This window comes from Stigmatopora nigra, chromosome 12 (genome assembly GCF_051989575.1).
Source record: "Stigmatopora nigra isolate UIUO_SnigA chromosome 12, RoL_Snig_1.1, whole genome shotgun sequence".
Classification (NCBI taxonomy): Eukaryota; Metazoa; Chordata; class Actinopteri; order Syngnathiformes; family Syngnathidae; genus Stigmatopora; species Stigmatopora nigra.
In genome coordinates this window covers 11,036,852-11,063,672 of record NC_135519.1, presented here as the reverse complement: position 1 = coordinate 11,063,672, position 26,821 = coordinate 11,036,852, and the positions used below count along the sequence as shown (strand labels likewise).

The following is a 26,821-nucleotide window of genomic DNA, read 5'->3' as shown; positions in this document are numbered from 1 at the left end:
TAGTGATTAAATAATTTATTTAGCTAGTGGCGATAAGACAACACATACTGTACACAGGCACAGAGGTTTTCTGATAGGTTAAAAAAAAAGTATATTCACACAGAACAGAAGCTCATTATTTAAAAAAAATGCTAATGTATCGACACAATGTTCCGTATTAGGAAATTACAAAGGGCAACTATGCAGGAAATGGATATGTATTTTTTTTATTATATTTATTTATTTATTTGTTTCATTGACTGTTTTTTCCAAGTATGTTCAACCAGGCATAAAAGTGTGTTAACTACTACCACTACCTCCAGGCTACCATGTTTCTGTGTCTAGTCACTTGGCCACTCATACCAATGGAAAGAAACTTATTATAACATTTAGCTAAGGAAAAGAAATATGCATTAAATATCCATTCTTTCCAAGAGAAAAATGTTTTGCGTTGATGAAGGTTTTCACTGTGAAATACATTTGAGCCTTGAATCTGTTTTTCCAGAGGATGAACTGAAGTTACGCAAATAATTCAAAGTGTGTAGTACATTGCAATTAACACAAGAGCCAAGTACATATTTCTTCCCTACTATGCTTCTATGCTGCTAGGTTTAACATCCATGTCTTTTCCTCTCAGGCAGGTACACGTCTCCAGATTATGTCTGAGGTCGTCTATTCGCATGTCCTTTAGCTGAATTAGTCGCTCCAACTTGTTCACCTTCTTCTGCAGAATCTACACACACACACATTGATTGGAAATCAACAGGCGGTGCATTGACTGAATAGTTGCAGTTAAAGTGCATGTTTTTCCATGATCAAAATACTGTACTGAAAGTTGTCTTTTTCATAAACATAGACAACTGTAACCATATTTTATTAATATGTGTGAGCCATGCATGTTTAAAAAAAGGGGGTGGGAGTGAAAAGGGAAGTGTTGCGCACTAGTGTCCTTGTGTAGCCTCTTGCCTCACATGCATATGGTGTCACATATATCCGCTGATGCAAAACTGACTCACTGACCACTGCTGACACAGCTTGGGTCTTATATGCGCACACACCTGCAAAATGTCTATGCTTTTACCCCCCGGAGAATGAAAATAGGACGAAAAGAAAGATGTGTTTCCCAGATTTGTACAAGTGCATTGGTGCGTACCTCTACTGTCTCCTGCAAAGCCATGACCCCATGCTCTTTTTCCTTTAGAATTTGGCGTACAACTGGGTCCAAGTTGGAGTAAAACTGAGCTGCGTGCTGTATTTTGCTACTAAAAAGAACAAACAAAACATTTATAATGAAAATGTAAAATGTCCATACACTACTTGGCAAAAAATGAGAAAATGAGGGCAAGCTTTAAGTGTGTAATATAAAATGTTAGTTTTGTTTTCTATCTTTTATGTATTTGTTTTTCATATGTGTAAAAAGTACATTTTAACAAATATTTAAAAAAATTATTTATACTGCTGGATACTGACTGAGATGTTTTAACACTTAAATATTATATTATAGCTCTGCTTATATTCTCACATTTGTTTTAGACTCCCCTTGTCTAACCAAAAACTGTATATATTTATGAAACCAGGTAATTCTACATTTTATACATGTTTTTTTCCCCCATGAAGTATTCTAGATCACTTTTCTGTGTTTGGTGATGACGATGATGGATGTTGAATCTTATTTTGCTGTTACCATGTCTCCATTTTCAGCTTTTCATCACGTTTCACCTCCTCATGTACCATCTGAGACAGATATCTGGCCTCACTTTGAGTAAGCTCTGAAAGAGAAGAAAAAGCATGACATTCCCGCTGTAATCATGTTGACTTTTCATGAGAGGTGAATAGTGAGTCGTTCCTGGACACACTAAGTAAAATTTAGCGCAACCAAAGGGGGGGTAGAACCGAGTATGAGTGTTGAGGAGAAGCAGAACAACGGAGAGTAGGCTTTGAAGTTCTCCTATGCTGATTTTTCCTTAGAGATAAAGCTTGCTGCTGATATGAGGATGTTTGCTCTGGGTCTGTGTGTGTGATAGAGTGCAGGGCGGAGAACAGGAAAGGAAAGAGGAGCTGCTCTGAGGTCGTCAGCGGACAAGGTTATTTGCAAGGACGGATAAGGTGTGAAAGTCAGAAGGGAACCCAAAAGTTTTAAAGGTTTAAATATGAGTGCCTCGACATTTTAGGATTATTCAAATACTCTTGTTGTCACTAGTGAGAGGAAATGTGTTGTACTATAAACTGTGAAGGACTGATATTTATGTTAAATGGATGGTCAGATGCGGTAATAGATCACCTGTGATAGTCGTTTCTGGGTTCTTGACATCGTAGAATTCCAAATTCTGCATAAAAAATATACACTTATCATAGCCCATAGCGTGCAAATGTACATACATGTAGGCTTACATACTGATAGAATGTGTGCCTTGTGGTCTAGCCTCAGTTCAATCTTTTCCCTCAGGTCGCTCAACACACTCTCGATCACTCCGGCAGATCGCAGTACAATCTTCTTCACAGACTTCTCGGGCACATTAAAGTTCAACTTGGAGAACACCTTCCTGTGTATGTGTAAAATGACACGCACATCTGTTTCCAATTTGAAAAAGAACAACAGATGGAAAGGGTTTTGAACCCATGTTACATCTTGTGATGATAAAAACCACAGGGATATTCAGCATTGGCTGTGTGCCATTCAAATGGCTCCGGATGGTGTTTGGGCTAGTTTGTAGGGTTAGATCAAGATAGTTTAGCTAAATTCATCCACTGTGTAAACTGGGTTGGGATAGTACTAGACAACTACGAGTTACATTGACAACTAGAATAGTAGATATACTGTTTCATATGGAAAAATTTGAATTATGTGTGACATGTATAGCCATTGAAGCATTGTCTATGGCGCAATCTACTTGGTGTGATTTTTTTGGGGGGCACCAAATATCTTTGGGGGCTTGGGGAATATTCATGCTGTGATTCCTGAATACTTTCTAACATATGAAGTACATAATTCAATAAGAGACGGAAATTCATACCTAGGGGCAATATAGAGTGTCCAAATGTGGGAAGAAAGCGGAGTACCCGGAAAAAACCCACGAGAACAAGCAAACTCCACGCAGTGAGGATCCACATGGGATCGAACCCTTGACCACAGAATAGAATCAGGCCTACTTAGCAGTAATCAAGATAATAATAATTATAATAACTTGTATTTTTATGTTCAATTTGTTCAGTGTACCGCAAAATAGGTAAGATAAAGTGTAAGATATTTCGGGTAGGAACCATAAACAGTGACTTACATACACCCTTTCGGATGTAAAAATACAATATTTTCAAAATATACAGTATTTTACAAACTCTTTTGTCATTATAATTTTATGGCTGAATAACAGATGACATGACATATCTCTTGCCTGTTGAGGAGGTTCCAGTTGCTAAGCTTCTGTTGTGTGGAGCTGGCAGGGGTGTAGTTGTGCAAGTCTATAATCTTGGGGCAATAATGTTTAACCACCTCAGCCACCATCACTGCAAAGAAACAAACAATGCATTTTTTTGCATATATATACATGACATACATTAATGAACTAATTCAGTCAAGCATGTGGTTTGCAAAATGTTTTTATGGGCCTGAACCATCCTGGCCGAACACAATGGTCAACATTTACATTTTAGGTAATGCCATGAAGGTTGCGGGGGTGCTGGAGTATAGCCTAACTAACTACGGACACTAGGTGGGGTCAACCTGAATTGGTGGCCAATCACAAGGAGACATATTCATCCATTCACCCTTGTGCTCATACCTAGGGGCAATTTAGAGATCTCAACCAGCATACCCTTGCAAGCAACATGCAAACTCCCCACAGAAAGGTCCAAGATCAAACCCTCGACCTTAGAACTGTGGGACCAATGCATTAACCACTTAATCAACGAACCCCCTTATACTTATGATTTATTTATTTTAATAGGTGAGGATTCCGTTATTTGGAACGGAATATGGAAGGATGTGATGGGTAGGGGGATGTCACGCCCCCCGTTAAACCCCCTTGTAAATTATCTCCCCACATTATTAACTCTTTCGAATCATTTTTTGAAACTTTTTGTTGTTGTTGTGAAACGTCATTGGATATCGCAGGTGTTCCTGATGTTTTAGCATTGCCGTTAACCAAGCATTAAGTACCTCCGTCGCTGAAGTCATTGGCGATGTTCCTTTTTGGTCTCGAAAAATGAATTTTATCTATCCATGCGTACAAGTCCTGCAGCTCATCCTCGTCTAACTCTCGCTCCATTCGCGTTTCCGTGCTCTAAAAAAAAAATCTAAATTTACACCGTTTCGAGAGACAGACGGCTTCGCAGCGTTGTTGTGTCGGTTGCTAGGCAACGTAACGTAAGGGTCGCTATACACAGGATGGACAAGGACCCAGTTAAAACACTAAATAGTAATATTACGTGAGCACACCTACGTATTTATACGTACTGACGGTGTGTCAATGCATGATACTTGTTGTATTATTAAAATAGATTTTTGCATTCTCTCAAGTCTTTTAAATGTTCTTTTTCACCTTTTTGTAAGGTAATGCTAAGTGTGATTCTTGTATAAAACAGCCAAGCTATTATTATGGTCGTCTGACTATGTCTGAGAAGTTTAAAATAAATAATAATGTAGAAGAAGAACAAAACACTTTATGTTAAGGTTTACTGCAGTTACAGATACAGATAATGAGAGCAAGAATGCAAAACGTATTGCTTTGCTATGAAGCAATCACAAGTTATCCTCTTATATAACCCAAATATTATCGATATGAAGAGGTCTTTGGAAATGAACAAACTCAAGTGGTCTCCAATTTTATTCACAGATAAGCATGCACAAATGGTCCTTATAAATACTGTATGAATTAAACTCATTAAATTTGAGTCGGCGTTGTAAGAAATTTGAGTATTATTACAATAAAATATAGCGATGTGTACTGCATAAAATATACAATTAAAAAAAATCCCTTGAGAAGTTCAAATTGATTAGTTGATATGAGCATAAGACAGTCACTGAGCAAAAAAAAATCATACATTCATATAGTCCCGAAATAGGATTCAAGGCAAATTCATGTTAATTGCGTTCTGTATACTATTTTCATACAAAATTCTTTAAAGTGCCTAACATGTTCCCACATTTAAAAATCCCTTAACTTTTTGTAGTACCAAAACATAGGAAAAGAGTTACAGCATCAGCAGTGCAATCTTGTTCACATATCTCTGGATTGAGTAGGCGAGAGACATTTCCCTTCAAACAGATCATCTTCATCTTCAACATGGTGGCACATCCATTAGATCTGTCAATCCCAACTTTAAAAAGAAGCAAGGCAGATGGTGGCAATCCTTCCATCAAAGATAAAAAGCACAAGTGTCTTATTTTTCTTGTTGATCCTTCAGCTGGATCTTGTCCCCGCATGAACCTACACCAATGTTCCTGGAACTTTTTTGTCTTTTTATTTTGATTTGATGAAGTCCTTATTGGCGAGATAAGAGTATCCACGTTTGAAGATTTCAGAAACAACTGCTTCCCCAGTCATCTAGGTTTTTTTTCGTATTGGAGTCAAGCCAGCTCTTCCTGCAAGCTAAACAAATGAATAGCATCAGACAGACATGGAGGAATTTTGCATTTTTTTCGTCCCTAGAGTGCACAGCCTTTCACATGATCTCCATAATTTCATCCCAAATTTGACAACTTTTAAAATTAGAAACTTTTAGAAATGTTGACGAAAGTGATTGAAAAACTATTCACACTAAAGAGTTTTCAATTAACCTAAAACACAGGGAAAAGGAACCTAAGAAAAACATAAAAGCACTTTTTAAGAAAGTACAACTAATGGCCGATAAAATATGAACCAAAAAGTCAAAATGTGATGATCAACAAATTCAAACATTTCAAGTCTTTTAAGAAGAAATCAAAATCATATTATATGACCTAATCCTTTATCGCAATGACAATAATGACAATGTCAATTCCTTGAAAAGCAAAAGTAGGTACTCCATCTTATGAGTTACTTGTCAGGGCAAGCTAATACTGAGCCAGGACTTGTTCATTAACCAGCTGTGTAGGAATGATGGTCAAAAAATGTGAATTCTTCAGGATAAGAATGAGTCTGACTAGATAAGCAAAGGATTTAGGGAAGCACCCATCTGGTGCCAATACATACCAGCTCAGTGTGAGGCAGCTTCGAAGGGATGACGGCGGGCTTTGGCTTTACGGGCGGTGTGACGGGTTTTGGCTTTGTTATCTGTAAAGATGCAGAGGATGATGTCAGAACAACCAAACAAAAGATCTTGTGTAATTAAATACACACTCACTGGTTTGGATGTTAGTGGCGGTAGAGGTCTGGACGGAGGTAAAGGCCGAGCCTGGAAATAATCAGAAATCAATATGTGACTCATCACATTATCCAGAGACGCCTCTAAATGATTCGTTTAGAAAGGGTTGGACCGTCAGACCCTGAAGTTCCCCCTGAATCATAGTTCATGAACAGTTTGTACAGGGAAACATAGCTCTAAGCTTTAAAAACAATTCAATCTCTATTTGTGATGCATTTCATCATTCATTATTCTTCTGTAACACTCACCCTCACAAGGATCATGGGGGGTGCTAGAGCCTATCCCAGCTGACTATGGGCTCCAGGCGGGGGACACCTTGACTTGGTGACCAGTCAATCATGACAGACAACCATTCACGCTCACACTCATTCCAAGGGGCAATTTAGAGTGTTCAACCAGCCTAACCTGCATGATTTTGGGATGTGTGAAGAAACTAAAGTACCGGGAGAAAAACCATGCGAGCCTGGCGAAAACATGCCAACTCCACAGAGATAGGTCTGGACCTGGGATTGAACCCCTTGATCTTAGAACTGCGATGACGATACGCTAACCACTCGTCACTGTGTCCAGGACCCTGACAGTCAATCTTAAACTGTTTATTTACATGTCATTCTATTTTAGGTTACCTCAGGGTAGACTGGCTTGCTTGGCACTGCTGGTGCTTGCAAATGTGGCCTTGAGCCCTAAAAGACAAAACAAAATACACAATGGGACCTAAGTAAAATCTTAAAAATCGAAGAAGATGCAACGGCTCATGCCGATCGACGTGTTATACGAACAACTGGATCATGTTACCTGTTGGATCTTTGAGGTCTGAGGTACAGTTGGTTCCTTTCTGGGTGGCTGTAGGAGACAAAGTGGAAAGAAAAGCATCATGAATATTTCCTTAGACAGACTGCACGGAATCGACTTTCTCAGGATGAGTCATTGGAAAGTGGATGATTCCAGACACGCAGTGGGTCTTTGGGGATATGCTACTGAGAAAATTACAGAGGCTTGTGTCTGAGGTCCCCAAGCTACACATGCTACATGACTGCGTTACATTTTTGCCAGTAGTGGCTGCCAATAGAATCGGAAACATTTCGAATGGGCAAAAGCTGCAACAACTATCAAACGAACCTCAGGAGCTGTCCTGTAAGGCTTTGACGATGGATTGACCATTGAGATGGACATGGATTTACACACTTGGGTAGCTGAAGACTCCACAAATGTTGGCTGGCTGATGGCAGTGGAACGAAGATGAGGGCTCCCTCGTGAAATGCCTGATTGAAATAAAGGATTTGTCTGTCCCGAGGTAGATTGGAGGTATCTGTGAAATGAATACACATTGGAATTCGGATTAAAGAAACATATATAAGTGCTGATTGATCTGTTGCAGCTATGAGAGTTGAATTTCAAACCTCTTGGCGGGTTGCATTTTCCGACTGCAGCACATGAATCCTCCAATTAAGAGCACCAAGAATATGAGCAAGCTTACAACCAGGGACACGATAAGTCCCAGCCCGTTCCCTGTAAACACACATACATCTCTTTATCAATAGCCATTCATTGCTTGAGGCGTGTGACAGCAAACGTAAGTCACATCATTACTGTATCTGTGAAGGGAAATTCCACTAAATTCCGCCATTGCCTTTATTTGATCACAAAAGCACAGCTGTCTGACTCTATGCAAAGAACATTCCAATAAATAAGTGAACAAAACCGGAAAAAAAGTCACATGTAGAGCACACAACAGCCACGACTAATTTCTGAGGGATTTATTTATCCAACTGCAGCTGTGGTCTAGGAAGTTAAATGTTAATGTTTAAAAAAAAATAATACTACATTGTCAGTCCTATCAAGTGATTATTAATGTAGTTAATACGTACTACATCTTCATCATCAAGTTATTAATACTTGCACACAATACCTTCAATTACTTCCGACTCCAGCATATCACAGTAAGGTGGAGCCCAACCGGGATCACAGTGACACTTGTTTTGATGGTTACAAACCTGTTTGCGAGAAACTTAAGTCAATTTAGGATGTTTTTTTTATATTGCTTTATAAATCAAAAGATTTCTCACTCCACGGTTGCTGCACTTTGTAGAACAGTCATGGGCTCCATATGCTCTTATATTTCTGATGTCATTGCATCTGTGATTGTAGCATACCTGAAAGAGATCATTACAATTTTAGTGCATGTCATTCATTTATATATTTATTTGTGGTCAGCAAATCAGAGGGCACAAAGAGCCGGACAACCATACATGCTCACACTCATAACTAAGGGAAATTTAGTTGAGTGTTCAACCAGCCTACCCTGCATGTTTTTGGTATGTAGTAGGAAACTGTAGTACCCGGAGAAATCCCACATTAGAACATGCAAATTCCACACGATGAGGACCAACCTGGGATCGAACCCTCGACCCCGCAACTGTGAGGCCAACGCACTAACTCCTCTTTTTAAAATAAATAAATACAACATATATTTTGCTAGTCTAGGGTCAAAAAATATTTTTCCCTATTTTTCAGTTTTTTTTCTATTTCCTTGATTGTCTGTCAATTATTTGCAGGCATAATGAAAGGAAACCCTGACTCGGATGTGACCCCATGACAAAGATGAGTTTGAGACCTTTGCCCTGCAGCGATAATTTAATGTACCATATTGTTGCCACACTTGGTCCCGGTGGGTACCATGCCCAGGTCTGCAGGAAAGTTGTCCTGAGGGTTCAAGGTTGCTCCGTTACATTCCTCACTTCCTACTTTGTAAAACGTCTTCCTGGATGTCACTGGGAATTCCCATCCCCCCGAACAGAAAAGTGTCCCACATGATTGCTCCCTGCAAACCGAAAAACACAAACAAAAAAGGAAATGATTCACAAAATAATAGAGCACAACACAAACAAACAAAAATGGTGAGGGTATCAAAACATACTGGCCCAAACATCTATGCATAAAAATGGTCTTTCGGCAACCTCCATATTGGAAGTAACAAGCATCCGCAGACACTTCCGCATCTGTAAATGAAACAAATTGGAAAGTAAATGTTTTATCTACATGGCAGAACAAAATCAACTCATAATAAAATGTTACGACTAAAACATAGTGTTTAAGTGATAAAATCTGTTGCCCCCGGGCCCTGTTTACATTTGTTCCGCCACTGGGTAAAACCGATGTGCTCTTGGTTTTAAAAAAAAAAGAGTTACCAGGTCCCCACAGTCTCTTGCAATGGTGCTGTCTCGATGGACACTGTCCGTTGTAGCAGTATCCTTTCCCACGGTTACACGACAGGCCGTTCTGCGCGTAGGCGTCGGGAGGACAGGAGGCGGACAGTCCATTGCAGTGTTCTGCCAAGTCGCAGTTTCCCGTCTTTGGCCGACAGACGCAGCCTGACGCCTTTAGCTGCAAATGGTGATGGACCACAAATGCAATTAATCACACAGCACAAATCAGCCCTCTCATTCCCAATTTTACTATAAAGTAGCACATTGAGAATCACGTGAAGAGATCCTATCACATACTTACTTGACAGTTATGGCAACATTCCCCCACGGCACATTGGGCGCCTGCGCTAAGTTTGCAATTTGTGGCATTGCAGCAGGGATTTTTGCATTCCTTGAAAGAGAACAGTTTATTACAATCTGGCTTTATCTGTTGAGATTTATGATGTAAATATTTGAGCGCAGGCCGGCCGGATACCTCGACGGTTCCGCAGTCACATTCCTCTCCGGGCTCTAGGAAGGCATTGCCACACACTGGCCCACCGTAAACACGATCAGTAGACGGGGTATCCAACAGACAGGCTGGGTTGATCTCCTCCAAGAACCTGTCAAGCTGCTGTAGGCTGCAGCTGCTGAACATTTCCGGATACACGGCGCTAGAGGGATATTTAGAGGTGTCCCGATAATGGCTTTGAGAATACAGTAGTCAATTGAGACGTAAAAAATGATCTTACCCAACACTCTCTGCCATAATGCAAGCCTTTTTCTTTGTCAATGAATCACAGATACAGTTTTCTGTATCATGAGACAAGCCCAAGTTGTGACCCATCTCGTGGGCAATGGTAGAGGATACTCCTACAGCATTATTGTTATGATCCTGTATGAAAAATAAAGTGGAAGCCATTACACACTCAGTTTTGAGAAATGTTGCCTACTCTCAAGTGTTTTAAAAAGTATGCTTTTTAAAATAAAATAGCATTGGGTAAAATCATAAAGGAATTAATTGAGTGAACAGATCAAATGGAGTGTACTACATAGTTTATATTTAGCATATGGGATGCTGATTACATCTCAACCCAGGGGTAGGGAACTTATGGCTTGGGAGCCATATGTGGCTCTTTTGATGGGTGTATATGGGTGTATACACTTTTTTTCTTCCCTTTTTGTTTGTCTGTATGCCTTTTTAAATCCATTTTTTCTTCATTACACTCTACTGCATACATTCTCTCATTGATACTCATTGATTAGTAACAGTAAAATAATGGTCTCAAAATAATTCAGACTTTTTTTTACTTTCAAAGTGGTGCAATGAATAATAAATGCTCACATTTTCATGTATTTTTACTTTTAAATTCTGAGTATGGCTCTCAAGGAATAATGTTTGAAAATATGAATTGTTTATGGCTCTCTTGGGTTCAAAAAAGATTCCCAACCCCTGTCTTAACCGGTAGTTTGCTGTCTTTAAGAAATAACCTGACATTAAGTTAATCACTGATTCATGACACACCTTCTCACCATCGCATTATTTGAATTAAGAGCAAAATAGCCGCAGTTTAGGACAAGAGGTGGCGTATACACTCATGACTGATAGCCAGACAATCACATACAATCAGTACCACAAACACCCACCTCATTGACAGCTCCTGAACTAGAGGTACACATTGCGTTTGTGTTGGCAAGACCCACCGTGGTGCCTTCAAAATCCAACCCTCTAAGAAATAAAAACAAAAAAAGAAAATCACATATTAGTCGGAGCCGATGAAAGACTGTTTACGTTGGCTAGAAAAAAAAATCGGCCTTAAAAATGTACGTGATGAATTGTGCATTGTCGTGCTTCTTCCTCGGCAGAAGGTCTTGTTGACGCCACTCCAGAAAACGTTTGAGTGTCTTCTCGGGATTGGCGCTGACCTCTATTTGATCTTTATACGACCAGATATCAAGACCGACTAACATCACACGGACACCCACGGGACGATAGATCTGGAACAAGATAGTGGAATACAGTTTGAGCAAATTCAGAGAAAGAAGAAATATGATGAATACATTTCAATATTGTGGAGGATGACTCAAGCCAGTTAGATGAAATGCCACAAACTAAAAGAGCAAGGATATGTGAGGCCATTAATACTGTCACAGACCAATGTTGGGTCTACCGTCTGATGATTCAAAGACGTTGGCCCAATTTCTAGTGAATATGCAAACAGAAAAGTGTGAATTGTGTGAAAATCCTCTGCTTAGGTGTTGAGATTCACAGTTGAAGTGAGAGAACTTCTCCTTTTAATCACTTGTGAGGAACAGCTCGTATCAGGACACTTTTTTGTCTTCCCTTTTTGCCATCCAGGCGAAAATGATATGTTATGCATGTACAAGAAATATATTCCCAGACTGCATAAAATAATCTTGTGTGAATTTTAGAATAAACTGATTTCACAGCATCAACTATTTCTGTACTTTTTTAGAAACACATACCCGGTCAACGTGGTTTGCTATTTCAAGCACACGAGCCTCCATTGTCCTTTGGTTACCAAACTTCTTGTACTAGAAGGAACACATTTTCATGAATAAAATTCTACAATGTGAAGACATACTGTCGGAAATGAAATAAATAAATGTGGAATCGAACCTCAGTGTTGTCAACCACCACGGCCAGCTCCACTGTTCTGGCTTTTCTTGGTCTGCTTATAGCCTGGATTCTGCTTTTCTGAGAAGTAATCATTACATTCATTAAATTCATTATCATTCATTAAATATATATGTACAGTGGTCCCTCTTCTTACAAATGTTTCAACTTACAATTTTTCAGGTTACAAAACACTTTGATATGTGAATTATTGTTCCATAATACAATAATTTGTCCAAGTTTCGAAACATCAAAAGAGGTTAAGCACATGAAAAATGTGTGTCTTTTTTATTCATTTATTTATTTTGTTCGAAATGTCACCACTCTTAAAGTGTATGCCTTCATGCATGTTTTTTTGTTTTTTACCAGACTGCTTTGCAGGAACGGTCCAAATGAACGACTGCCATTATCGTAGTACATGGTTGAGTTTCCATGGGAACAGGAGCTCCTTTTCCTCCTCAGGTGTTTGTAGTTGTAGACTGCATGAAGACTCTTATCGCTGGTTTTAATGGTTTCCCAATTATTGTCTGGCTGTGAAGTCAGGGGTTCTATCAGGTATGTCTGATCCTGGAGGCGCACAAACCCTCTGTCGAGAGGAAAAAAAAGACCTACTTCAAATGAGTGATGAGAAAAACGTTGCCCTAATGCCAAATTAAGATCCCAATGTTATCTATTCATCAAAGGAATTATTCCTTCCTTCCTTTTCTGTACCGCTTATCCTCACAAGAGTCGCGGAAGTGCCGCAGCCTATTCCAGCCAACTATGGCTGGTAGGGAGGGGCGCCTTGAATTGACCGCCAGCCAATTAGAAGGCCCGTACATCCTCATAAGGGTTGCAGGGTTTGCCGAAGCCTATTCCAGCCAAACTAGACCATAGAGTGGTCGCCAGTCAGCCAATCATACACAATCTTATTAAGTCTAATGGAGGACACAGCTGCAGTGGAGTCTGCATTATATTATTCATTCTGGACATGAGTCATATTGGGCAGTTGCAAGCCATTATGGCTCTAAGTGAATTTCACATGCCACATTTGGGCAACAATAACCTGTTTGGAATTACTTCTACAGGATGAGGATCGGGGAAAACGACTCACTTTAACCCTGAGCACAGCTCCACACTTGCAGAGGAGTCATCCACTCCCAAGACGTTTCCGTGGTAGTAGCAGTGATTCTGAACATGTCAGAAAAAGACCGATTTAGTCACAAAGACCATAAACTGAAGCTTTCTTTACATGTTGCATTTCATGACTCAGAGTTAGAGGGAAATGAAACATCAAGGACATGAATTAGCATTACTAATCAACTTCCTCTACAAGATGTCAGTAGAGGAAGGAACTGTAACATAAAGAAAGATAAGTGTGGGGCCGCTAACATGTCAAATCATGAACCAACTAGGTTTGAAATGAAGCAATTTTGAGGAATAGTACAAAATGTATCATGGTCATGATGCCACAGGATTTCCTGACTTTGATGAATACTTGTCACAATTTCTTGTGTTGAAAGGGTTACATTGCAAATAATGTTCATAAATTGATTAATTCATGTTAGACACGGCTAGTCATTCCAACCAACCATTTTCTTTAGTGATATGAACTTGCTAGGAACATGGCTAAGCCATTTTACCCTGACTGATTTATCAGTTGCAAACAATCTTGCACAGTCTGGTTAATTTAGTCTTCATTTTAAACATGCATGCTTATTTAGTTGCTAAGTCTGGCATCTATAAATGTAGATCACAACCTAATAACCATGAGAAAATGTAGCTCCCAAAGGGAGGCCAATTCAGAACTTCTAGATTAACCCCTTAGTCATCTTATTTTTCCCAGATATGTTGGACTAGGTTTTCCCAACCATTGTGGCATATATTATTTACCAATATTGTGCCATTATCCTCATGACAAAAAGGATTAAGTAGGACAAATAATGAATGGATAGATTAGGCTATTCCTTACATTCAATACAGGACAGGAGATAATATGTTTTTCTTATGTATTTTCATTTCCTGTAGACAGGATGACCCACATTTTCCAGTTAGAAAAATACAGCTTGCAGTGTAATTTGATCTGGATGGCAAATTCCCTAAATAATTTAATTTACCAATTACAACAACAACAAAAAGAATAATGGCTTTATTTATTTATGGCATATTGTTGTTGCATGAAAATGAAAAACCTAATGGCCCCTAAAGGAAGAAGTTTCACACCCCTGTCCTACCCAAACACATTTCCTTCCTTTTGGGTGTAGTATTTCAGAAAAAAAAATAACTATCCGTACCTCAAGTTCAGCTGCTGTTGTAATTTCAATACCTTGCTCAGAATAATGTGTCACAGAAAAGTTTTTTCCAATAAGATCCCTGAAATGATCAGTTTGATTGTGAAATTCAGCAATGTGAATACAGTATGTAATAAAATAATAATAACAACAATAATAATAATACTAATAGTAACAGTAACCAAAATTAGTAATAATAATAAGTTAACAAACTTTTCTTACTTATTTCTCTCCAGATGTAAAGTGCAATTTTCTCCAGCAATCATTACAGAGTACTCCAGTACATCAGGGTACTTCCATAGAACACACAATATTGCATGTGGGTGGGTGGTCTTTTGTCATGTTAAAATGAAGCTGTGCAAGGGCAAATCTTTACCTGATGGGTGGCAGCATTAGTGATGGGAGATGAATTCTTCAGTCTCTGAGGTTTGGTTATTTGATACTTCATCACATGAGGTAGAGTCCACACACTCCCTGCAAATATCATCAATATCCCAAAGAGAAGAAGTAAGAAAGAAAGAAGCAAAATAAAGAATTAAAAAGTGATATAGGTGGGTTAAAAAAGTACAAAAAAATTAAAAATACCCAACACAGAGAGGAAAATCCATATCAAATATTCAAAGTGGTTCATTCTTCCTGGACTGACTGAGTCATTGTGAGCTGGAATGTGCTGAAAATGAGTAAATGACCAAGACTTGAATCTCTCCGCCCCTCCGGGTTGTAATTTCCTAAACTGACAATATGAGGCGTAGACATCACACGATAATTAAGGGAGGAACTTTCAACTAAAGTCGTTAAAACCTTTTGGTATTTTATTAGTTGTTGATTGGGTTAAAAAATAAAATAAATCAATAAATAAATTATCTGCATTTTTTTTTAATTTTCAAAATGATGATGGCAAGAAAAAAGTTGGAAATACACGTTTCATTTAGAGGTTAAGGAGTCGCAATAGCATAAAAAAATTAAAATAAAAAATAATAAAGAAAAGCGAGTTTTTTTAAATTTCAATAATTTGTTTCCATCTGTTGGCCATCTTGTTGAACTGCACACAGAATCCTTCGAATAAAAAAAGTGCTTAATATTTTTTAGATTAAAATCAAATAATTAAAACTATATAGGACAGCCAATTAAATACAAATATTTTGGAAAAACACAGCGTCAAAACTAATTTCAAAATATTCATTTAAAAAAAACCATTGACGTCATCATTTGGCGACATGAGCAACAGAAACCAAACAGTGTTTAAAAAAGGGTGGAGAATAAACTACTACATGGACGTCTGAAACAAAGAAATGTTACAGAAATAGGTGGTTACAACTTGGGCAAGAATGTTGGAAAATGTCTATAACGAAGAATGCACAACCACTGCTCAGGAACCGCGAGAGGAGGCTGAAACGCCGTTTAACTTCACCCCGCAGCTCATGTACCTTCACAAGGACCAAGAGCTGTTTGAGGTAACCTCAAGCTAAATTCAATTTCAAATGTGCTCTTTTCTTACATAAGTTGTTTTATTTTCAGGATGGAGACATCGAAAGACACATGTATCTTCAAGACCTTTATATTTCAACGGCAGACGACGACAAACAGACCCCCAGGTGACAATTGTACGCAATGATCTATAATAGAAGCAAGTGCCATTAAAATTCACATTCTGCAATTCCAGTCGAAAAGTGTTAGTGGAAAATACGTATTCAACTATAATCATGAGTTTAAACTCTTAGTTTTATATTTTCCTGATTCGATCATTACTTTCAGTGAAGAAAAGACTTGAATCCCCCCATTCCTCTCTGTCATAGTCTTTCATAGTACTCATACTAAAGGTATACAAAACAAGCATCATTCACCATTGATGTTTTACTACCCTTTGTATGTCCACTAATTCTAATTTCTGGGGTTTCTAAAGTATTTAAACTTCTCTCTCTTTAAAAAACAAAACATCTTTTTATTTTTCTTCCAGTGTTGCAGAATTTGTCTGTCACATATCAGGCTGCAATGCAGTCCATGGTACTTTAGAGGAGTACGAGCACCATTACAACTCCTTACACCGTCATGTGTGCTCCATCTGCCGACGTTCGCTACCCACTGCTCGTCTACTGGACATTCACATTCAGGAGTGGCATGATTCTGTCTTCATGGTCCTAGCACAGCGGCAAGACATGGTGCGAAATATATATGTATATATTGTAAATAACAAAAGATATCCTTGTAATGTTTGAAATTGTGTCTAGAAAAAAATGTATAATGTGATTTACAGTTCGAGTGTTTGGTGGAGGGCTGTGGAGACAAATTCAGGACGAGCACACTCAGGAAGGACCACCTGATACGAATTCACAAGTACCCTCCAGACTTCAGATTTGACAAACCCAAAAGAGAGAAGGGGTAAGTAAGAGTGCACTTAGTCATTTTTTTCGATAGATGGCAGCAACGTTTTGCATTTATATTTTCCCTGTTGATATAAAATAAATGATCAGAATAAGTGGTTAGCACGTCGGCCTCACAGTCCTTTGGTCAAGGGTTTGATCGTAGGTCGGTCATCACTGTGTGTAGTTTGCGTTTTCTCTGGGTACTCCGGTTTCCTCCCATATCCCCAAAAACATGGCAGGTGGCCCTGTCGAAGGCATCAAATGAATTTAGGGATAAAATAGAAGACAAGAATTGGTTTAAAATCAACTTTGTCACAACCACCAAAATGCAAAATAGGCTCACAAGCAGAATTTGCCTACTACAGTTAATATCACAATTTGTGTATGCTCATGTTAATGTCTGGAGAGTTTTTTAATGATGAAGTGGAGTCAAACATCACGAGTTGGAATGGCAATTTTGAGTCATGTGAATGTGCCCAAGGGGAAGTAGTAACTCCGATAAACTAACATAAATCACGTGAGGAAACATTTTATTATATTTTAATAAAACAGTCTGTATAAAAATGCTCCAATAATAGTAAAACATACTTTGTATTAAAACCATTCCTAAACAAATCCAACAAGCTCTTTAAATACCATTTATTGAATTCAGGAAGTTAATACTCTGCTAAAACTCCAAATTTAACTTTTTCCTCCATTGTGATTTGTGACCTTTATTTCATTACAACTTAATTGTCGTAAATTCTCTTTTACTAAAACTCCTCACTTTTTTTTTTTTTTAAGAAATCAAGAGACAAACCAGCGGGAACAGGCAGATACTGCGATGGAGGTAGAGGACAATGTGAGTGTGTTTTTGTGTGAAGGGCAGTCCAAACAGGCAGATCAAGAAGAATCCATGGAAATGTCCTTATCCACAAAAGAGAGTCATTTTTGTGAAGAAGGCGCCTCCTCCTCACATGAGGAGCAGCCAGCAGGTCCCAACTCAAACCAACATTTGAGTCCACGATATTCCTACCGGTTAGTCAGAGTACTGTAAAAGTATTTCCGTACTGTTAACAGTATTTCCGTTAAGGTTAATGACTTTTTAAACTCAACAGTATTCCTATCTATAAGTTTAAATATTCTTTTTTTTCTTTTAGGGTTCCCCCCACTGTGTGCTTTGGTCATGGCTCCACCCGAGGTTTCAAAGGTCACAGAGGAAGGAGGAAATGAACAAAAACTTCAGAAATCACAAATATTTGCTCATTTCTGTCTTTTAGTTCATGTGACGACAAATTCAACATTTTGGTGTGTATTTATTTAGACAGTTTTTCTGTGACATATTGACACATATTATGGTTTCAAAACTGACAAACAAATAACAACCCTTAATATATTTATAACTTTTTAATTTTTCAAAAACGCTATTTCAGCCAACAGGTAAGAAATACACTTCGATCACTCTCAAATGTAAAATAAGTCATCAATGATTATTTACATATGCAAATGGTTGGTTACTCTTTTTAAAGAGCCTTTTAAACAACTGCAAAAAATACATTGAAAGGAACATTTCAATACCAATGTTGAAAAAAAGAACTTAATTTTGTGAAAAAGTAAAATGTTGACTCAATTGGTATAAAGTAGAGACCATGCACACCAGATATTATCTGGTCCATTTGAACAATGTGTTTAATATAACATATAACATACTATTTGACTGTCTGCTTTCCGTATCTTTGGATAACAATTTTGGGAGGCTTGCATGATGCATTTTTGGTGTGTTATTTTCGATCAAATCTCGTATTTTAAAGATACAAAAAGATTGAAAACACATTGGTACTTATTCATATTTTTCAAAAATTCAGCTTTTACTACATTATGTAAAATATAATGAACTTTGTCTTAAAGAAATGTAATTTGATAGAAAATACCTCATTTATAGTTAAAAAAATGTTCACGGTCATACATCCTATTAGATGTGGGTTCCACACTGCAGGAATAATTTTGATTGCAGTGGAATATTTAATGATCTAGTATTGTCTAGCTTGATATTCATCACGAAAGATATTTATAAAAGACGCGAGTGCTTTTTTTTACTAAATAAATATTCTGACACATTTCTTCATAAGATTTCTACTCGTTTCGTGGCAGAGGAGCTGGTTTTTAAAAAGGAAAGGCACACATATTCCGGCAAACTGTCCATTTGATGCGGTGTTAAGATAAGTAGTACATCCCATAGGGTCCACCGAATAGTCCTGGTACGGGTATGGATGGCCGTGGTGCGTTCATGGCCCCGTAGAGGGCCGGTGCTCCGATCGGGGCGCTCAGGGGAAAGGGAAACGCGAAGGCCGGCAGCAGCGGCTTGGCAGCCAGCTTGAGCTTCTCCAGCTCGGCCTCCTGCAGTCTCTTGGCCTTGGCCCTGCGGTTCTGAAACCAGATCTTGACTTGTGTCTCTGTCAGGCTGAGGGAACTGGAGAATTCCGCTCTCTCGGCGATGGACAGGTACTGTTTCTGACGGAACTTTCTTTCCAGGGTCAGCAGCTGAGAGCTGGTGAACGGAGTTCTGGGTTTCCTGTTGTTCTTGTGTTTGCGAAGGTTGCACTGGCTCGGGCTGGGGAGTCCTGCGAGTAGAAATAAGGATACATTTCTATTCATTCCAAGTCTTTCAAGTTAGTGGACTTTTTATTTTATTTTAAAGGGATACCTGCGCACTAAAAAGAAAATAGAATAAATAGTGACCTTTTTTTCTTGATTAATATCATTCCAAGATTTTACTGGTAGTAACGTGACATTTGATCACTTTATCATTGTCATTGTGGTGCGTGAGGTTTCCTAATATTACGGTATGCAGTACATTTTCTAAAAACACAGCAGTATATATATATATATATATATATATATATATATATATATATATATATATATATATATATATATATATATATATATATATATATATATATATATATATATATATATATATATATATATATATATATATATATATATATATATATATATATATATATATATATATATATATATATATATATATATATATATATATATATATATATATATATATATATATATATATTTAAGTAAATTAAAAAATATATAAACATTATCAAACAAAACATATGTGAATATGGAAAAAACAGACGCATTTTGAAGGTGTGACTGATTTTCCAACCCAATTTAGTGCTTTAAAACTATTTATTAAAATGTTAACAGGGCTCCGTTATCACAATAAAAAAACACGCACACACACACACACACACACACACACACACACACACACACACACACACATACACACTGTTCTTGGACAAGATAAATAATGAAGTGCTTTCACTCACTAGGAGGTGATGTATAGGAAGACTGCGACCAAGGGCTGCTCTCCTTCTCGTTGACGTCCAAGTTCTCCCCTTTGACGCGATTAAGTTCCACCGGTGAAGCGCACCCAGTGTCTTCTTCCATCCGCACGTTGCTCCTCTCCGGGGATCGCTGTCGAATTCTCGCGTGAGTCCCATTCGAAATGAGCGACTCGACGCTAAAAGGCAGCTCCGCGCTTTTGCCCTTACACCTGGGGCCAGGTGACAAGTCGGGCCGTTCGGCTGCGGAGGCGCGTTCCTCTGCGGAGGCGCGTTCCTCCGAGGAAGTGTCACCCACTGCGGCCGAAGGTGGCGATCCCTGCGCAGGATTCATGACGCACAGCTGAGGTGCCATACAAATGTCCTTCTCCGATCTCCGTCTTTCTTTGCCCGCTTTTCCCCAGTTATTAGGATGATCCTTTTGCTCAAATAGTCGAACGGCGCACTAACTTGGCCCTCACGGCTTAAAGTGTCTTAACCAGTGAGTGTATCGCACACTTTCTTCTCCGTGACTCCACCCAGGCGCTCTCCGATTGGGCAGATCCACCCCCTGACGAGTAAGTAGATGATGCTCCATTTCAACCAAGGGCTTCATTTGAGAGCCTAAAAACCTTCTATTGCATGGTACCCCCACCCCTAAACATTCCAGTAGGGTTCCTCCTGTTATTTTGGCAATCTTTACTGTAGTTTGCTCGTTTTAGATTTTCATTTTTGTCTTGATGGGCCTTCGGACTCTGTGGTGACATTTTTTCTCAGAATCGTATGTTCAATGTCACATTTGTCACCTATAATGAATCCTTTTAGGGACAGTGGACAGCTATTGGAAGTAGACATAAACACACACTGGTTACAGAACCAAGTAACACTAAAGTTGTTTTTTGTTTGTTTGTTAGTTTTTCCCATGTTGTCATCTAATTTCATGCATTGACGGCATTAAACGTCCTATTCATTTTAACCCGGAATCCTGGTAATGAATGCTTATGTTTCAGCTCCATTGGCAGCGTTAGAAGTCCAATCCATTTTGACTGGGAGGAACATATGAACCTTTGTTCTCATGAATTGATTGTATTCGACGTTTCGCGCCATCAATGGAACACAATGATTTAAGTGAGTGCCTTGATGGGGTCAGTCAAAAAATCATAATGTGTGCATGTAAGGCTTAATTTAACGTTAGAAAACGAATGAATTAGTAAGTATTTCATTCTAAAACTACTGTTCAAAGAGCAATGGTCATAGATTTGCTCAACGAGGAAATCACTTAGGTACATCAAACAGCACTTCAATAAGGATACACACTAAAAACAAATGGACTGTTGTTTCCATCACCCATAAATATATTTTACAACTTTGTGCCCTCTTGAATCCCAAGATAGAACACTGTCCCATTCAAGCTATTTATTTATTTATTTATTGATGCCCTCGCATAAAAGCCGCCCCGACTATCAAGCTGCCCTTAATTCATAATTTTCACCTCCATATCCATGATTTAAATGTGTTACTTTAAAGGGAAAATCTTAAGAAAAATCATCACATGTGGTTTCCTGAGATACAGTATGAATCAAAAGCATTGTCAATAGTATCATAAGGAATTAATTCACTCAGCAGTGGTTGTTTTCTGACAGCAAAACAGAAAATAACCAACACATTGTAGATGTTACTTTTCCGACGTCTACTGGTAAAAGGGGGTATAGCAAGTCTTGTGCGCATATAAGCCGTACCTTTGATTCAGTTACAAATATGGCTCATGTGCACAGTTAACCGCTGACTTGGAATTCCACACTGTACTGTGGGAAACCAAACCGAAGTATGCCGCTTGATGGAGATGTGGCTTTGCTGTAATAATGCAATAACGTGCATAGGAAACCATTTCATCAGACCCTGAGTATTTTCATTTCATTGCATTAACTGTGCCGCAGATAATATTTACGTTCCTTAATTTGACAGTCTGGAAATAGTTTGACAAAGAAACATTATTTGCTGCTTTTAATAATAAACAAAGTTATCATCCCATCTATTTATTATGTGTCCTCACAAGAGTTGCTTATAAAATGGAGCCTTTCCTAATTTGGTTAAGAGCCAAGATTCACTCTGGACTGAACGCTGAGAAAATATAATCTTGTATGAGGATTTTAACCCCAAACTCTTTTAACGTGTTGCATTAAAAAATGGCCTCAATGTGACACCCCATTGTTGCACATTTTCTTCAGTTACAGCACAAAATAAGAGTAGAACACTGGGAGTTAATTTGTATCTTTAACGACCCGCGTTCCAGTCAAGATGCCTTGGTTTTCATATGAAATACGAGTCTTTTGCACACAAAAAAATCATGAACGACGTCACAACCGAGTTGCGGTTTTGTTGTAAACACGCTAAAGGGGAAAAAAAATGATGGATGCATGCAGGAAATTGTTGGTCGGTCACTCAAAATAGCAAAGTTTTGTTTCAAAATCCAAAATATACTGCAGAAACCACACATGCAGGGTCCTATCTTGATGATCGGGAAATTGCAGTTTAGTTTAGTTTTTTTGGGGGGATCAGTTGACTCCTTCATTGCACTGTGATTGACTGACGACCAGTTGACGATGGAGTGTGTTACTCTCCCAAGGTCATTTGGGTTAGGCTCCAGCCCCCCCAACGACCTTGGACGGGTGTCTCTTCAACGTTTTTATTATCTCGTCATCGAATATAAAATCGCAAATAAAATAATGTTGAAACTGATGATGAAACACAATATTGTAGATGACCCATAAGGGGTTCGTTTTTATAAATAAACAACTTGACCTTGGCATGGCACAAAAAGTGGATACACTGGTTATTTGTCTCTGTCACTGAGTAGGACAGCTTGTTATGGTCCTTACTGTCACTGGCACAGAAAGTTAACAAAAAAAAAGACACGTTGTTGATAGATTATTTTTGGATATGATACGCTGGTCGGGAAACACTGGAATAGATCAGTGCAATTGAGATCATTTGAACGAGACATTTTGTGGTTAGAGCTGTTTATTATTGACCTATGAAATTTACATTAAAACAAATCCAGTAAAGAAATGTACTGTTTCCATCTCAATACAGGAAAAAAGAGAGCCACTAATGTCGTTTCCCACTAGTTAGCTAGCTATAATAATCATCAGTTTTGTTGTTGTTGTTTTATTGTGTCATTAGTGGTCAATATTGTTTCATTCAATACTCAATGTTTAAAAAAAAAAAGAATGAGCACATCCTCATCCGAGTAGTTTCACTTGATGGCAATCGAACATTTTCACCAATATGCTTAATTAAAAAAGAGGCGTTGTTATTTACCATACTCGAAAACATCGTGTACTTATCGTCACTGTAAACTTTTTGTATCTCAGGCTAGTAATAATCAAATGATCTATGGCTGCGTATTGGCCGTATTTCAAGCTATTGTGTTCTTTGTCAGGCAACCCCTGGACAGTGAAACCCCAAATCAAGTTGAAGAGGGCCCCATTAAAGAGGCCCTGTCCGATTGGCTCTAGCTTTGGCGTGCTTCAAATCAAGTCAAATCATTTTCGGAGAAACCTAATATGTTTTCTTTTTCCTTATGGGAGCTGTTTTTGCAGGGGGGCAGTAGCATACTGACTGTCTGCGGAACAATTGGTTAAATGGAGTTAACCGTTTCTTTCCCCGAGGTACTTTTCTCACTTTGATCCTGCTGTGACTGGCGCCTGTCTGCTCCATGTCTAACCCCCCCCTCTCGCAGCGACCCGTCGCCCCCCTCGCCCGTCCCTCCCTCCCGCCTTGGCTCTTTCTCTCTATGTGTGGGACTGATAGATTGCTGAGTAACCAGACAACATTTCACTGCCTGTAATTTAGTGTTCAACATGGCCTTCTCTCTGCTTAATGTGAATGTGGCAACTTTGGCTTTGATTCTCACTCTTTGAAAAAGGATCTGGGTTAGCAGAGCGGCCATGTTTTGTTTATTTTAAGAATATACAGTATGTACTTGTTATTAACTCGTTCAAAGCGTACATTCCTGAAAAGTCAGCATGGAATTTCAGCTTTGAAAAGAAGAAAAAGTAAAAATAGGAGCAGAAAATAGCAAGAAATAATTGTTGTTGGCTCAACACCAAAAAAAGTACGCAAAACAAACTTTGTAGTATTTTTTTTTAACTTATTACATCTGCTTTTCTATCATTGTTGCTGGTAAATATTCAAGTATGAGAATTTGAAAATAACCCACTTTGGTAATTTTAAAATGATCAAAATTGTGCTCCTATTTGCAAAGGCAAGAAATGTTTAATAAGAAAAGTGTGGTTTTCTTCCTTAAAGCAAGCATGTCGGGGCAGGTTTTATTTCATTAAAAATGTATTTCCTTTTCATGAGGATTTTTTTTTGTCATTCTCCTTCTGGGCAAAGTTAGGTGAGGGTGTGGTGTCATTTGGCAAAACAGAAAATACACAGCAGGCAAGTTTTTGTGGTGAGAGTGTCTTTAAAAATAAGCACATCTTACCATATCTGTATATCCGGATAGGATTTCAGTTGACATACTTTCATTGCGGTTTTTATAACAATACTCACATACCCTTGAAATAAATCATTAGCTAATCTACAGAAATGGGTACCTCCAAGTTCGAAAACAAATTTAAGTATTTTTAAAAGTGAAATTGATCACAATAACAAAACATTAAAATTTTATTTAACACAGAGTTGGGTGGAAAACAATGGAGCTTTATTGACTTCCAGCAATATCCAAATCTCTTTTGAAAACTCATCTGAATCAGCATGTACATTTTTTGAACTGTCACATTCTTTCTGATGACATAAGAAACTGTTTATTTAGGCAATTATTCTTTACAGTCATGATTGAAATAATCAAGTCAGCAGACGTACGTGCTCAGTCATGCCGGTCGTGGTAAATTGATGTTGAGGGCCCGAGGTCTTTCTTATCTGATCAAAGCTGGAAAGGGAAGTGCTAGCTACAGCATGCCGGCCTTGATGAGTCTTTTCATGTTGCGATCTGTGGTTCCTTCAAGTCGCTTTTCTCTCCCTCGACCTGTTCAGTGTCATGTCTAACCTGTCAACCCCAACGTCACTGTTTCGTTACATCACCAACACGTACTCAACACTTTTCCACTTTTCTCTTGGTAGCCTTGTGGGTGTTAAACTCTAACAATATATGTGGGAACATTTTGAAATGCTGCAAGGGAAAACATAACCGGAATTGATGACACATCAAAGACTGTTTGTTTCTAAAATTTGCTGATTAAGGTCTCCAATGATTGTGAGACAATAGATTATTTATTCATTTTTTTAAACAATTTTAGACAGTTAAGGTTGCCATACATGCTTTTGATCAATTACCAAAATATCTTTATTTTTTTGACACATTGTACACACCCTAGAAATTTGGTGTATTTATTCATTGTTGTGCTTTGAGAAAATTCAGAAAGTTACACTCTGTCACATTTTTGGGTGGAGGTTTTTGTATGTGTGTGCTGTCTGGGTGATATGTATGTAATCAACTCTTATGTCCCTCCTGGTTTCCCTTCCTGTCTAGGCCAGCTGTCAAGGCCAGCTGAATTTAATAATCAAGAGAAATGTCTAGAGAAATGTTTGATGACACCATTTTTTGGGAATATCGCTGCATGTACCTTGTGTTTCCCCATCCACGTAAGTCATGATTTTGCTTATTTGTCGGTGTGCGTCTTCTGGTTTTTTTGTCACTTTGGTATTGAAGGTTTTTGTCATTTTGTGCACCAGCACTTTTGCCACTTTTTTTTTTGCCTGTCTCACGTTCTGGTTTATGTCCAATCATGACACACAAAGAAATACTTTTTTGTGTATTTGCACACAATATTTAATCATTGCAAGCTATTGACATTACAATAGATGTCCAATTCAATTAAACTGGATGTGGATGCCCATTTTTCAGTGCCATTGATGACAAGTAATAAACTGGTCCAGCCCACATTAAGTCTATTAGTTGGCATGGTTGTGACCCCCGAACCGTACTTGCGTTCCCTTAGCCCAGGGGTAGGAAACCTATGGCTCGGGAGCCACATGTGGCTCTTTGGACAAGTGCATATGGCTCTTTGCTAACCTGTGAGCTAAAATATAGAAACTGCTGATGATAGAACTTGAGATACTACATCTAGAACTGCTTTAATCTTCATTTTTTTGCTGTAGACTCTTCTGGAATGCATCCTTTCATTTTGATTGGCAGCAGCATAAGAATCTTTTTAAAATATACATTTTTTTCCACTTTAAAAGTGGTAAAATTACAAAAGAAAAATTGAAAAGGCACTCGTTGACATGTATGTATTTTGACTTTTAAATTCGTAGTATAGCTCACAAAAAGGTTCCCGACCCCTGCCTTATTTTGCCTTATTACCACCAATCCAGTCGTGCTTTGCATTCTGTCTGGTGTTAATGTTGTTAAACAATAGTCTATTCTGACAAGATTTTTATAGCCAATTATCCACGCATCCCTGCCAACAAAAATCCTGAAGTTGAGCCAAATATTTGGAGAAAGTGCCGCATTAGCATGGATGTGGGATCTTTTCCGAGGGGCCGTTACCGGGTCCACATTTTCCGAAGGGACTCTGATACTCTTGTGTAATTGCTCGACGGATGGTTGATTGGTTAAGTGCTTTTCATGTAGCCTCTATATGTTCGCATGACTCAGCTGCCAGAGAAAGTGCTGAAAGGTGAGCGGTGAGTGGTTTGTTAT

General features: G+C 38.4%; 4 protein-coding genes across 4 annotated transcripts; 1 reads left to right on the top strand and 3 right to left on the bottom strand.

Annotated features, from left to right (window-relative positions):
* spef1 (sperm flagellar 1) lies at window positions 1-4,353 on the bottom strand. Its single transcript, XM_077729865.1, has 7 exons — window positions 4,136-4,353; window positions 3,372-3,483; window positions 2,375-2,522; window positions 2,261-2,306; window positions 1,664-1,748; window positions 1,133-1,241; window positions 1-712 (listed from the first exon to the last, which is right to left on the bottom strand). Exons 1-7 carry the CDS (start codon window positions 4,242-4,244, stop codon window positions 569-571), a joined length of 753 nt encoding a protein of 250 aa, XP_077585991.1. The 5' UTR covers window positions 4,245-4,353; the 3' UTR covers window positions 1-568.
* Window positions 4,354-4,784: 431 nt separating this feature from the next.
* Window positions 4,785-15,087, bottom strand: adam8a (ADAM metallopeptidase domain 8a). Its single transcript, XM_077730390.1, has 25 exons — window positions 15,000-15,087; window positions 14,791-14,888; window positions 14,637-14,707; window positions 14,418-14,496; window positions 13,238-13,314; window positions 12,511-12,730; window positions 12,148-12,225; window positions 11,994-12,062; window positions 11,335-11,504; window positions 11,154-11,235; window positions 10,259-10,401; window positions 10,003-10,180; window positions 9,829-9,918; window positions 9,510-9,705; window positions 9,239-9,320; window positions 8,965-9,142; window positions 8,388-8,474; window positions 8,231-8,315; window positions 7,722-7,830; window positions 7,441-7,630; window positions 7,117-7,164; window positions 6,948-7,004; window positions 6,301-6,351; window positions 6,150-6,230; window positions 4,785-5,567 (listed from the first exon to the last, which is right to left on the bottom strand). Exons 1-25 carry the CDS (start codon window positions 15,043-15,045, stop codon window positions 5,523-5,525), a joined length of 2,610 nt encoding a protein of 869 aa, XP_077586516.1. The 5' UTR covers window positions 15,046-15,087; the 3' UTR covers window positions 4,785-5,522.
* Window positions 15,088-15,630: 543 nt separating this feature from the next.
* On the top strand, window positions 15,631-18,884 carry znf511 (zinc finger protein 511). Its single transcript, XM_077730352.1, has 6 exons — window positions 15,631-15,868; window positions 15,933-16,009; window positions 16,372-16,573; window positions 16,669-16,793; window positions 17,561-17,794; window positions 17,917-18,884. The coding sequence occupies exons 1-6, from the start codon at window positions 15,743-15,745 to the stop codon at window positions 17,987-17,989; spliced, it is 837 nt and encodes a 278-aa protein (XP_077586478.1). The 5' UTR covers window positions 15,631-15,742; the 3' UTR covers window positions 17,990-18,884.
* msx3 (muscle segment homeobox 3) lies at window positions 18,322-20,581 on the bottom strand. Its single transcript, XM_077730353.1, has 2 exons — window positions 20,116-20,581; window positions 18,322-19,377 (listed from the first exon to the last, which is right to left on the bottom strand). Exons 1-2 carry the CDS (start codon window positions 20,483-20,485, stop codon window positions 18,971-18,973), a joined length of 777 nt encoding a protein of 258 aa, XP_077586479.1. The 5' UTR covers window positions 20,486-20,581; the 3' UTR covers window positions 18,322-18,970.
* Between the last annotated feature and the right edge of the window lie 6,240 nt (window positions 20,582-26,821).

Coding starts and splice junctions, on each gene's coding strand:
- spef1 (XM_077729865.1), bottom strand. CDS start 4,244: ATGGAGCGAGAGTTAGACGAGGATGAGCTGCAGGACTTGTACGCATGG. Junction 3,484..4,135: donor CAATGACTTCAGCGACGGAG/GTACTTAATGCT, acceptor GTTTCTTTGCAG/TGATGGTGGCTGAGGTGGTT. Junction 1,749..2,260: donor CCCAGAAACGACTATCACAG/GTGATCTATTAC, acceptor CTTCTCTTTCAG/AGCTTACTCAAAGTGAGGCC.
- adam8a (XM_077730390.1), bottom strand. CDS start 15,045: ATGAACCACTTTGAATATTTGATATGGATTTTCCTCTCTGTGTTGG. Junction 11,236..11,334: donor GACAATGCACAATTCATCAC/GTACATTTTTAA, acceptor TTTATTTCTTAG/AGGGTTGGATTTTGAAGGCA. Junction 8,475..8,964: donor CCAAGTGTGGCAACAATATG/GTACATTAAATT, acceptor GATCTCTTTCAG/GTATGCTACAATCACAGATG.
- znf511 (XM_077730352.1), top strand. CDS start 15,743: ATGTTGGAAAATGTCTATAACGAAGAATGCACAACCACTGCTCAGGAA. Junction 16,010..16,371: donor GACGACAAACAGACCCCCAG/GTGACAATTGTA, acceptor TTTTTCTTCCAG/TGTTGCAGAATTTGTCTGTC. Junction 16,574..16,668: donor TAGCACAGCGGCAAGACATG/GTGCGAAATATA, acceptor TGTGATTTACAG/TTCGAGTGTTTGGTGGAGGG.
- msx3 (XM_077730353.1), bottom strand. CDS start 20,485: ATGGCACCTCAGCTGTGCGTCATGAATCCTGCGCAGGGATCGCCACCT. Junction 19,378..20,115: donor TTCCTATACATCACCTCCTA/GTGAGTGAAAGC, acceptor TTCTACTCGCAG/GACTCCCCAGCCCGAGCCAG.